This window comes from Pan paniscus, chromosome 20 (genome assembly GCF_029289425.2).
Source record: "Pan paniscus chromosome 20, NHGRI_mPanPan1-v2.0_pri, whole genome shotgun sequence".
NCBI classification, from domain to species: domain Eukaryota; kingdom Metazoa; phylum Chordata; class Mammalia; order Primates; family Hominidae; genus Pan; species Pan paniscus.
This window is the reverse complement of record NC_073269.2, coordinates 20,532,575-20,545,098: the sequence shown is the minus strand read 5'-3', so window position 1 is coordinate 20,545,098 and position 12,524 is coordinate 20,532,575. Positions and strand designations below refer to the sequence as shown.

General features: G+C 47.1%; 1 protein-coding gene across 1 annotated transcript; it reads left to right on the top strand.

Moving 5' to 3' along the window:
• The first annotated feature begins 9,400 nt into the window (after positions 1-9,400).
• Positions 9,401-11,669, top strand: LOC100970534 (elongator complex protein 5). The gene is made up of 3 exons (XM_003813577.6): positions 9,401-10,396; positions 10,539-10,639; positions 11,283-11,669. The coding sequence occupies exons 1-3, from the start codon at positions 9,662-9,664 to the stop codon at positions 11,395-11,397; spliced, it is 951 nt and encodes a 316-aa protein (XP_003813625.2). The 5' UTR covers positions 9,401-9,661; the 3' UTR covers positions 11,398-11,669.
• Positions 11,670-12,524: the final 855 nt, after the last annotated feature.

Sequence of the window (12,524 nt, the reverse complement as noted above, 5' to 3'; positions counted from 1 at the left end):
TAAAGTCCAGAAAGGCCCAGCCAAAACCAGCAACCAAGTGGCCTCCAGTTACCTGGTAAGCACTTAGATTGAGAAAGATAGAGAAACTGATTAAAGTCCAGAAAGGCCCAGCCTGAATCATTAGGAGGTTGCCAGGGGCTTGGTTTCAGTTAGAAAACCACTCATCCTCCAAGCCAGCAACCAGGAGCTGCCTGGGCCTTGGGCAGCAATGGAGAATGTGGGAAGGCTGGGGCTCCCCTATGTGTGCACCCAATCCCTTGCCCAGTGCCCATCTCCATCACAGGCTAGGATGCCCCAGGCCCACCACCCCCACCCTGGCACCTTCTGTCAGGAGCACCTTGTCCCACACAACCTCCTCTCCCCTTCTTCTGGGAGGTTTTTGCCCCTGGCCCCTGATGTAGGGAAGGCTGTGGGAGGCTAGGCTGGGCTGGGCTGGGCCAGCCAATCCCCACAGCCTGGGTGCCGCGCCCATGTCTGGGCAGCTGGCCAAAACCTGGGTGTGGGAGACCAACTGGATGCAGAGGAACCAGCTCAGGGTGACACAGCACAGGCACTGGATCCTCAGGTCTCAGCACCTCCCACATAAGGTGGAGAGTAAGCCGAGAGGGGTCAGATAGAGTTTCCACTGTGTGACACCTGCTCTTAAAGAGCACCTACTGAGTGTGTGGCAGATAAAAGCATGAACTTGAGGGTTCAGGTGTCAAGCGAGCCAGGCCAGGCCAAGCCTTGTTCCAGATCATCTCCTGTGCTCCTCTCTAACCCTGGACCGGTAGGACACCGTGTACCACTTCTGGATGCTGAATCAGGCAACCTGGAAGAGACAAGCCTCTATCCCCCTGCTGCTGGATGGAGTTCAAGTCTTGCCTCCAGGCAGTCCAGGGCCCTGTTGGAGACCTGACTGCTAGGAACGGGAACAAAGAATCCAGCCCCACTGAGGATTACCTGGGTCAGATTCTGGAGATTAAGAGCTCAGCTGGAAAAGCAAATCTGGAGGCCAGACTCAGTATAGGAGGACAGAGCGGGGACGTGGAGGGTTAGGATGAGAGGGAACGGATGGGGTCCAGGCAGGGGAAGGGCAGAGCCAGGGAACCATGAATGGAGTCCTCATTCTGCCTCATCCTTGCTCTGACTTTGGTCAGTACTGCCCCTCCTGGGCGCAGTCTTCCCATCTGGGAAATGGGATGTTCGATGAGGGCCTTAGCGGGGGACAATGAGGGCTCCTAAGAGGAGGGAGCCCCAAAAAGGAGTGAAGGGAAAGGGTGGCAACTAGCACTTGAGCTGCTGTGTGCCAGTCTCTACTCTGCACAAAGGCTGCATGGAAAGTACTTCTACTGTGTGCCAATACTCTAAATGAAGGGCAGCTACTGTGTGCCAGGTGCTAAATCCTGTCTACTCTGTGCCAAGTGCTTTCCATAAAGTGTGCCTACTGTGTGCCAGGTGCTCTACATTAACCCTGTATACTCAGTTCCTGATATTCCTCATAGAGTGCCTACTGTGTGCCACCTGCTCTACATAGTGAGTGCCTATTGAGTGCCACCCCCTGTATATGAAGAGTGCCCACTGAGCACCAGGTGCTGTCTACATAACACATGCCTACTGAGTGCCAAGTGCTCTACATAAACAGTGCCTACTGATACCACCTGCTCTATATGGTGACTTCCTACTGAGTGTTTCCTGATCTACATAAAGAGGGTCTATTGAGTGCTGCCTGCTCGAGTGTTGCCTGTGCTCCATAAAGTGTACCTACTGTGGGCTGCCTTCTGTACATAAAGGGTGCCTACTGAGTGCTGCTTGCTCTACATGAAGAGTTCCTACTCTTGTCTGCACTACATAAAAAGTGCCTACTTGGTACCACCTGCAATACATAAAGAGTGCCTACTGGCCAGGCACAGTAGCTCACGCCTGTAATCCAAGCACTTTGGGAGGCCGAGGCAGGCAGATCATCTGAGGTCGGGAGTTCAAGACCAGCCTGGCCAACATGGTGAAACCCCATCTCTACTAAAAATACAAAAATTAGCCGGGCGCGGTGGCGGGCACCTATGATCCCAGCTACTCGGGAGGCTGAGGCAGGAGAATCTCATGAACCCGGGAGGCAGAGTTTGCAGTGAGCTGAGTTCATACCACTGCACTCCAGCCTGGGCAACAGAGTGAGACTCTGTCTCACAAAAAAATAAAAAAGAGAGAGAGCCCATTGAATGCCACTTGCTCTAGATAAAGAGTGCCTACAGATGCCACCTGCTCTATATAAAGAGTGTTTACTGAATATCATCTGCTCCTGATAAAGAGTGCCTACTCACTGCTGCCTGCTCTACATAAAGAGTGCCTACTGCTGCCACCTGCTCTTCATAGTGTGCCCACTCTGTGACTCATGGTCTACATATGGTCTACATAGAGTTTCTACTGTGTGACACCTGCTCTTAAAGAGTGCCTACTGGGCCAGGCACAGTGGCTTACACCTGCAATCCCAGCACTTTGGGAGGCCGAGGCGGGCAGATCACGAGGTCAGCAGTTCGAAACCAGCCTGGCCAACATGGTGAAACCCTGCCTCTACTAAAATTACAAAAAATTAGCTGGGCATGGTGGTGTGTGCCTGCAATCCCAGCTACTCAGGAGGCTGAGGCAGAATTGCTTGAACCCAGGAGGCAGAGGTTGCAGTGAGCTGAGATCATGCCACTGCACTTCAGCCTAGGAGACAGAGCGATACTCATCATCAAAAAAAAAAAAAAAGAGTGCCTACTGAGTAAATGTTTTTTTGGTTTTTTGCTTTTTTTTTGTTTTTGTTTTTTGTTTTTTTTTTTGAGATGGAGTCTCACTCTTGTTGCCCACGCTGGAGCGCAATGGCACTATCTTGGCTCACAGCAACCTCCGCCTCCCAGGTTCAAGTGATTCTCCTGCCTCAGCCTCCCAAGTAACTGGGATTATAGGCATGCAGCACCATGCCCGGATAATTTTGTATTTTTAGTAGAGACGAGGTTTCTCCATTTTGGTCAGGCTGGTCTCCAACTCCCAACCTCAGGTTATCCTCCTGCCTCGGACCCCCAAAGTGCTTGGATTATAGGCATGAGCCACTGTGCCTGGCCGTAAATGTAATTTTAAGATGAGTGGGGCTGTCCACAGGCAAGGACAAGGAGAAGGAGTTTGAGACCATGCAGGAGGCATGCGGTGTTGTGGATGTTCACCAGGCCTAGGTTTGGATACAGTTCTGCTATTTCCTGGCTGTGTGACCTTGGGCAAATCTCTCAACCTGTCTGCACCTCATCTGTAGGAGTCATATGGTGGATGAAATGGCTGGTGGAGTTGACCCTGAATACAGCAAGAGCTGTGAGGGTTTTACGGTTGTGCCCCAGGGAGGTGAACTGACAATTGCGGGGGGCAATTCATCATCCTGACCAAAGGAGATTAATTACATGTATTATTTGCCTAAATATACTATGAAAGGATACAGAAAAAGTAAAAGTGTTTACCTTTGTAAAGATGGGGAGACTGGATAAATGAAGGGCATAGGTACAAGAAACATTTTTCACTGTGCATTTTATTTTTTACATGCGTGAATATATTTTCTGCCAAAAATATTGCATTTGAAAATTTAGCCACCAGCTGTCAAGGAGTCTCATCTGAATCACAAAAACGAGGAGGTAGAGCAAGAAGGCAGAATAAAATGCGTCATTGATCTTCTCCTCCACAGGAACGCCAAATACAACAAATATCCACACAAGAAAATACCTTCATAAGAACCAAAAATTAGGTGAGTGATCATGGTATCTGGTTTTAACATCATATCAAAAAAAAGAGGTACTTTGAACTCATGGAGATAGAGAGTAGAAGGATGGTTACCAGAGGCTGGGAAGGAGAGTGGAGGAGTGAGGGGAAGTTAGGGATGGTTAATGGGTACAAATAAAGATAGAAAGAATTAATTAGACCTATAATAAGACCTACTATTTGATAGTACAACAGGGTGACTATAGTCAATAATAACTTAACCGTACATTTTAAAATAATGAAAAGAATGTAACTGGATTGTTTGTAACACAAAGGATAAATGCTTGAGGGGATGGATAATCTATTCTCCATGATTTGATTACTGTGCATTGCATGCCTGTATCAAAATATCTCATGTACCTCATAAACATATATACCTAGTATGTACCCACAAAAATTAAAAATTTAAAGAGGCACTAAAGAATGTACAAAAGACAGGGTTTTTTTCTTTTTTCTTTTTCTTTTTTGAGACAGAATCTTGCTCTGTCACCCAGGCTGGAGTGCAATGGCACGATAGCTCGCTGTAACCTCTGCCTCCTGGGTTCAAGAGATTCTCAAGCCTCAGCCTCGCAAGTAGCTGGGACTACAGGCTCATGCCACCACGCCCGGCTAATTTTTGTATTTTTAGTAGAGACAGGGTTTCGCCACATTGGCCAGGCTGACCTTGAACTCTTGACCTCAGGTGATCTGCCTGCCTCGGCCTCCCAAAGTTCTGGGATTACAGGAGTAACCCACTGTGCCTGGCCAAAAGAGTCTTAAATTGCCTACACTAACACTTCCCCATCTCCTAGAAGTGGCCTCATGGCTGGAGAGAGAATCTGTGTGCTTGAGTGGAGGGGAGAGAGCACAGTGATCCTGGGACTTTGCATTGAAACTCAGTGCTGCCCTGTCACAGCAGAAAGCAACATGGGGTAGAATTTAGCCAGTGCCGACAGAGGAAGCATTTAGGCCAGCCCTAGTCAGAAGGGAATTGTCCGTCCCAGTGGTCAGAACCTGAGTTCCAGCTAGTACCACCATTGCAGGCTAAAGTGCTCCAGGGTCCTAAATAAACTTGAAAGGCTACCACCTATGTTTGTTAAAGGCCAAAGGGCTCTACAATCAGTATGTGGTAAATCCAGCTACAAGGACTGCAATTCTGGAGCAAGTCCTGGTGCTGCGCTGGGCTCAGAGCCAGTGAACTTGGGGTGCACACAACCTAGTGAGGCACCAGCCAGGGCAGCCAAGGGAGTCTTGGCAAGCATCATCCCTCCCACAACTCCAGGCAGCACAGCTTGCTGCTCCAGGAGAGACTTCTTCCTTCTGCTTGAGGAGAGGCAGCTTGGATACCAGCTCAGCCACAGAAGAATAGGGCACCAGACAGCATCCTGAGGCTCCCATTCCACGCTCTAGCTCCCAGACAACATTTCTAAACACACTCTTGGACAAAGGAAACATGCTGCCTTGAAGGGAAGGACCCAGTCCTGGCAGGATTTACCACCTGTGGATTAAAGAGGACATAGGCCCTGAATAATCATCAGTGGTAGCTGGGTTGTACTTGTTGCAGGCCTTGGGTGAGACTCAGTGCCATACAGGCTTCAGGTGTGACCCAGCACATTCCCAGCCATAGTGGCCACGGGGAGAAGCTCCTTCTGCTTGAGGAAAGGAGAGGTAAGAGTAAAGGGGACCTTGTCTTGCAGCTTGGGTACCAGCTTAGCCACAGTGGGATGGAGCACCTGGAGTCCCTGATTCCAGGCCACAGCTCCTGGACAGTATCTCTGGACCCACCAGATATGTGGGGAACTCACTGCACTGAAAGGAAGGTCACAAGGCCTGGCTAGATTTACCACATGCTGATTATGCAGCCCTTGGGCCTTGAGTCAACACAGCTGGTAGCCAAGCAGTGGTCACTGTGTGCCTTGGGCAAGACCCAGTGCTGTGGTGGCCTCAGGTCTGACTCAGCACAGTCCCAGTGGTAGATGCCACAGGGGTGTTTGTGTCAACCCTCCCCTAGCTCCAGACAGATCAGCACAGATCGAGAGAGAGACACATTTGTTTGGGGGAAAGTAAGGGAAGAGAAGAGTCTCTGCCTGGGAATCCAGGGAATTTTCCCAGATCTTACCCAAGACAACCAAGGCAGTACTTCTACTAATCTGCAAGAGTCCCAGCATTACTGGGATTGAGGTGCTCCCTGTGTAGATACAGCTGTGGTTACCAAAGACTTAGATTACTGCACTCAATTCCCTTTGAATATTTGGAAAGCTTTCCCAAGAAGGACAGGTGAGAACAAGCCCAGACCACAAAGACTACAGTAAATGCCTAACTCTTCAATGCCCAGACATCAACAAACATTCACAAGCATCAAGACCATCCAGGAAAACATGACTTCACCACATGAGCTAAATACAACACCAGTGATCAATTCCAGAGTGACAAAGATATGTGACCTTTCAGGCAGATAATTCAAAATAGCTGTTTTGAGAATGCTTAGTAAAATTCAAGACAACACAAAGAAGGAATTCAGAATCCTATCAGGTAAATTTAACAAAGAGATCGAAATAATTAAGAAGAACCAAGATTGAAATAATTTAAAAGAACCAAAGAAATCCTGGAGCTGAAAAATCCATTTGACATACCGAAGAACGCATCAGAGTCCCTCAACAGTGGAACTGATCAAGCAAAAGAAAGAATTAGTGATCTTGAAGACAGACTATTTGAAAATTCACAGTTAGAGAAGATAAAAGAAAGAAGAATTTTAAAATGAAGTATGCCTACAGGATCTAGAAAATAGCCTCAAAAGGGCAAATTTAACAATTCTTGGCCTTAAAGAGGAGGTGGAGAGAGATCAGGATAATAACAGAACTTCCCAAACCTAGAGAAAGATATCAACATTCAAGTACAAGAAGGTTACAGAACAGCAGGCAGATTTAATCCAAATAAGACTAACTCAAAACATTTAATAGTTAGGCTGAGCAGGGCGGCTCACACCTGTAATCTCAGCACTTTGGGTTGCCGAGGCAGGTGGATTGCTTGAGCCCAGGAGTTGGAGACTAGCCTGGGCAACATGGCAAAACCCTGTATCTACCATATATATATATTAGCCGGGCATGGTGGTATGCATCTGTAGTCCCAGCTACTTAGGAGACTGAGGTTGAAGGACGGCTTAAGCCCAGGGGGCAGAGGTTGCAGTGAGCTGAGATCATGCCTCTGCACTACATACAGCCTGAGTAACAGAGCCAGATCCTGTCAAAAAAAAAAAAAAGATTAATAATTAAACTCCCAAAGGCCAAGGATAAAGGATCCTAAAAGCAACAGGAGAAAAGAAACAAATAACATACAAAGGAGCTCCAATATGTCTGGCAGAAGACTTCTCAGTGGAAACCTCATATGCTGAGAGAGTGGCATGACATATTTAAAGTGCTGAAGGGAAGAACTTTTATCCTAGAATATTATATCCAGCAAAAATATTCTTCAAACATGAAGGAGAAATAAAGATTTTCCCAGACACACAAAACGTAAGGGATCTGCAGACCTGTCTTAAAAGAAATGCTAAAGGGAGTTCCTCACTCTGAAAGAAGAGGATGTTAATGAGCAATAAGAAATCATCTGAAGGTACAAAACTCACTGTAAGTACATAGACAAACACAATACTATAACACTGTAACTGCGTTATGTAAACTACCCATATATTGAGTAGAAAGACAAAAAATAGTTGCTATCTATTGCTTTGAAAATGAAATCTTTACCCCAAAAGTTATTTGATGAAGTTACTCAATTTGTAACCGATGATACCTCAAACTGTCAACTTGTATGAAGACAATTCTTGCAACGTGAGACAAAGCACTTTTATATCATTTTGTAACATCATGCCATTTTTAAGAAATAGAGTGGTTTGAATACATAACCCAAATATTTGTTAAAACCACAAAATAATGTTTCATAAAATGATTTGATGTCATGGAAAGACGTTAACAGCATATCGTGTGAGTAGCCCAAATTAACAAAAATTTGAGATAAAATAGCATTTTTTGTTTGGGTAAAATTCACATAACATAAAATTCACCATTTTAAAGGGTACAATTTAGTAGCACTTAGTATATGCACAGTGTTGTGGAAACTTCACCACGGTCTAGGTCCAGAACATCTTCACCACCCAGCAGGAAATCCTGACCCCATTAGCACTTCCTCTTCCCACTTCCCCACAGCTCCTGACACCACCAATCTCCTTTCTGTCTCTATAGATTTGCCTATTCTGGACATTATTTTTTTTTTGAGACAGAGTCTCACTCTGTTGCCCAGACTGGAGTGCAGTGGCGTGATGGCATGATCTCAGCTCACCACAACCTCCGCTTCCTGGGTTCAAGTGATTCTCCTGCCTCAGCCTCCCAAGTAACTTGGATTACAGGCATATCCCATGACGCCCAGCTAATTTTTCTTGAATTTTTAGTAGCGACGGGGTTTCATCATGTTGGCCAGGCTGCTCTTGAACTCCTGACCTCAAGTGATCTGCCTGCCTGGGCCTCCCAAAGTGCTGGGATTACAGGCATGAGCCACCACACCCAGATGGACATTTCTTATAAATAAATCATACACTATGTGACCTTTTGTGTCTGACTTCTTTCACACACTATAATGTATTCAAGGTTCATCCAGGTGGTAGTATGTATCAGTACTTCATTCCTTTTAATGGCTGAGTAATATTTCATTATACGAATAGATCACATTTTCTTTATCCATCCATCTGTTAATGGATATTTGAGTTCTTTCTACCTTTTGGCAATTGTGAATGGGGCTGCTATAAGCATGAATGTACAAGCTTTTTTGTTTGAACAACTGTTTTCTATTCTTTTGAGTATATAGCTAGGAGCCTAATATGATATCGTGGAATTGGGTCATATAGTAATTCTATGTTTTACTTTTTCAGAATCTCCAGAGTGTTTTCCACAGCAGCTGCACCATTTTTACAGTCACACCAGGAATGGATGAGGGCTTCAATTACTCCACATCCTCTCCAACACTTGTTATATTCCCTTTTTTAGTTGCTAGCCATCCTGTAGGTGTTGAGGTGACATCACGTTGTGCTTTTGGTTTGCATAATGGGAATAATGTTTAGCATCTTTTCATGTGCTCATTTGGCAGAAAAATAGCATTTGTAAACAAAATTACATGCAAATGTGATATGACACAGATATATAGATGTAAATAAACATTTTCGTATGTAAAAAGATCACATATGAATTAAAAACTGGAAGCATATGCAAGAAAATATAAACAGTGATTATTTTGACATTTTGAAATTATGGATGATTTTTATTTCTTGCAATTTCTTCTATAAGCATGCATTATTTATGAAAGTTAAACTTTAAAGGGAAGAAAAACAAATTGACTTTCAGCATAGAATATATTAAATAGTTATTTATTTCGTTTTGCAATGTTCCATTCTTATTTTGCAGCCAATAATCCTTCCAGGTTCCCAGTCTGTGGGCCCCTGAAAGGCGCTCGGTCCTTGGACTCTGCGCCCCGCAGGAGCCCCCTACAGTCAGACAGGGGGAAGTCCCGGTGCAGCCGCTGTCCCTGGTGCTGAAAGGGGCGGGCCCCCCCCCCCCCCCCCCCCCCCGCCCAGCCCACACCCTCTACCTTCCTCTCACTTGAAAACCTTCATGACGGGGGCTTGTGGGTCCTCCTCCCCCTCCCACTGACAACTGCCCTCACTGCTCTTCCCGCCCCGGTCACAGTGAAAATGTAGACGGGGTCGTTGTCCGCACGACTGTGCGCCAGGGCTCGGGGACGGGCGCCCTCCGCGTGAGCGCTCCCCTGGGAATATTGAACATAATCACCTCTCATTCCAGACTATGTTAGGTCTTAATGGTGGGAGGACGCCCGAGTCCTCCGCCCGTTTCACCCCGAGGGGGCGGGACACTGGGTCATGACGCCATCAGAGGGCGCCAGAGCAGGGACCGGACGCGAGTTGGAGATGTTGGACTCGCTGTTGGCCTTGGGCGGCCTGGTGCTGCTTCGGGATTCCGTGGAGTGGGAGGGGCGCAGTCTCTTGAAGGCGCTTGTCAAGAAATCTGCACTGTGTGGGGAGCAAGTGCATATCCTGGGCTGTGAAGTGAGCGAGGAAGAGTTTCGTGAAGGTTTTGACTCTGATATCAACAATCGGCTGGTTTACCATGACTTCTTCAGAGACCCTCTCAACTGGTCAAAAACTGAGGAGGCCTTTCCTGGGGGGCCGCTGGGAGCCTTGAGAGCCATGTGCAAGAGGACAGATCCTGTTCCTGTCACCATTGCTCTCGATTCACTCAGCTGGCTGCTACTTCGCCTTCCTTGCACCACACTCTGCCAGGCCCTGCATGCTGTGAGCCATCAGGACTCTTGTCCTGGTGACAGCTCCTCAGTGGGGAAAGTGAGTGTGCTGGGCTTGCTACATGAAGAGCTTCATGGACCAGGCCCTGTGGGAGCTCTCAGCAGCCTTGCTCAGACTGAGGTGACCCTGGGCGGTACCATGGGCCAGGCCTTGGCCCACATCCTGTGTCGGAGGCCCCGACAGCGCCCAACTGACCAGACTCAGTGGTTCTCCATCCTTCCGGACTTCAGCCTGGATCTCCAAGAGGGGCCCTCTGTAGAGTCCCAGCCCTACTCCGATCCTCATATACCCCCGGTATCTAAGAATGCCAAGGCCAGAACAAGGAAATGTAGTTTAGTGTCTGGTCAAGGGAGAGAAAATAAAAGCTGCAGAGGTTGGGGGTGGGGTCAGGGATTCTAGGGATGGGGCAGAGTGGCAGCATCCTTTGTACCTACAGGTGGATCCCACAACTCATTTGACCTTTAACCTTCACCTGTCCAAGAAAGAGAGAGAAGCCAGAGATAGCCTGATCCTGCCCTTCCAGTTCAGTTCTGAAAAGTAAGGTTGGGACCTGGGTACGTGGATCCCTGAGTAGAGCCCAGCATCTGGGCCGTGGAGAGGTGGGGCAACAGGTTATTGATTAACCTGACTTTATAGGGACTGAAGTCCACCTCCAGAGACAAGTCCAAGTTCTTGATCCACCCATTCCCCCTATAATGGCAGAGGACCTTTATGTCTCTTTTCTCTCCCTTAGACCCTTGGGTCACAGCTCCAGTTGTCCCCAGAGCACCCTGGGCCTGGGCTGAGCCAGACCAGACCCTTGGGAGGTGGCGCTATCCCTAGGCAGTGGTGCTAGGAGGACAGAAGGCTATATGGGTGTGGCAAAGGCTGGTTAACAAGGGCTTAGTACATGCCTGCTGTTCTGTGCCCAGTATGTGGGCGGATGAAGCAAGACTACAAGATCCTTGCCCTCAAGCTGCTAGGAACTTACGGTTTTATTAGGAGAGCAGTACAAGGGTATCTATCCCAGTACCAAATGGTGCTTCAGCTCTAACATGGAGGTCAGAGAAAGGGACTTGGACCAATAAAATGACATGGAGGCCTAACAGGTTGCCTGAATGAGAGTCACAGTCACCTGGAAGAAAGTATCCAGACCCAACCTGTTAGCTACCCTCACCAGCACCAAATCTTCCCTTCTCAGACAGCAGGCTCTCCTGCGGCCTAGGCCAGGGCAGGCTACCAGCCACATCTTCTATGAGCCAGATGCTTATGATGACCTGGACCAAGAAGACCCAGATGACGACCTGGATATTTGACTGGCCAGATTTGATTAGATTGTAATTGGAGGGGGCGCGGGAAGACTTTGGGCCCAGAACCATCTTTCTGTTGTTTGTGTTAGCCTTACCCTCTCCCTGCCCCACCTTGGTTCCCCTTGTCTATGGAGCCCCGCCTTGTGAGCCAGGAAGCAGCGTCTCATCAGGACAGAAGGTAGGATGAAGACATGGGGTAATGTGAGAGAGTAGAACACCCCCGTACCTAATAAAAATCTTTATTTTTTTATTAAAAAAGAAAAAAAAAAAAAAGAAAACCTTCATGACCTGGACTTTTTAGACAGGAATAAATTCCGAGTCGTGCCTCTCTGGAAAAATTAATTTTTTCCGTTCTAAGCTTTGGGCCAACCTTTCACCAAAGTCCACTGTAGATTCTCGGATGTCATAACAGATATTTTCAGCACACAAAATATTCGAATGAATTTTCCTCAAGAGAAGGTTGCCATGCATCCCAAAGCTTGAAGCAACCTCTTGCGATTTTTTAAAATGTCAAAACTTCAAATGTGATGCAAAAAGAAGAGAAAGAGAGGCAATTAACCCTCATGGACCGCTAATACCCAACAGATGTAGCTCAGGGATGTTGTAGATACTGGCTTGTTCAGTCTTCCAGCAGCCCAATGAGGTGAATACTATTAAGTGGTAAACAAAACCAGGGCTACAGAGATAAACAAGTTTTCCCCAAGCCAATCAGCTAGTGAATAGCAGACTGGGATTCTGACATTTATAATACAACTTCAAGGTGATGTTTAGTACAGTTCCAAGGGGATATGGATTATCTTAGCCCATTCAGGCTGCTATGACAACATAACTTACACTAGGTAGTTTATAAACAACAGGTATTTATTGCTTACAATTTTGGAGGCTGGGAAGTCCAAGATCAAGGTGCCTGCAGGTTCAGTGTCAACTAAGGGCCTGTTCCTCATAGATGGCTTTGCTTGTGTCTTTACATGGTGGAAGGGGCAAACAAGCTCCCTCAGGTCTCTGTTATAAGGGGTAATCTCACTTACGAAGGCAGAGCCCTCACAACTTAATCACCTCCCAAAGGCCTCCCCTCTTAATACCACCACATGCAGACTAGGCTTCAATGTATGGATTTGGGGGCTACATAAACA

Bases quoted from the DNA above. Each gene is read 5' to 3' on its own strand.
- LOC100970534 (XM_003813577.6), top strand. From the start codon at position 9,662: ATGACGCCATCAGAGGGCGCCAGAGCAGGGACCGGACGCGAGTTGGAG. The intron at 10,397-10,538 runs GTATCTAAGAAT...TTGTACCTACAG, and splicing joins CCGATCCTCATATACCCCCG to GTGGATCCCACAACTCATTT. The intron at 10,640-11,282 runs GTAAGGTTGGGA...TTCCCTTCTCAG, and splicing joins TTCCAGTTCAGTTCTGAAAA to ACAGCAGGCTCTCCTGCGGC.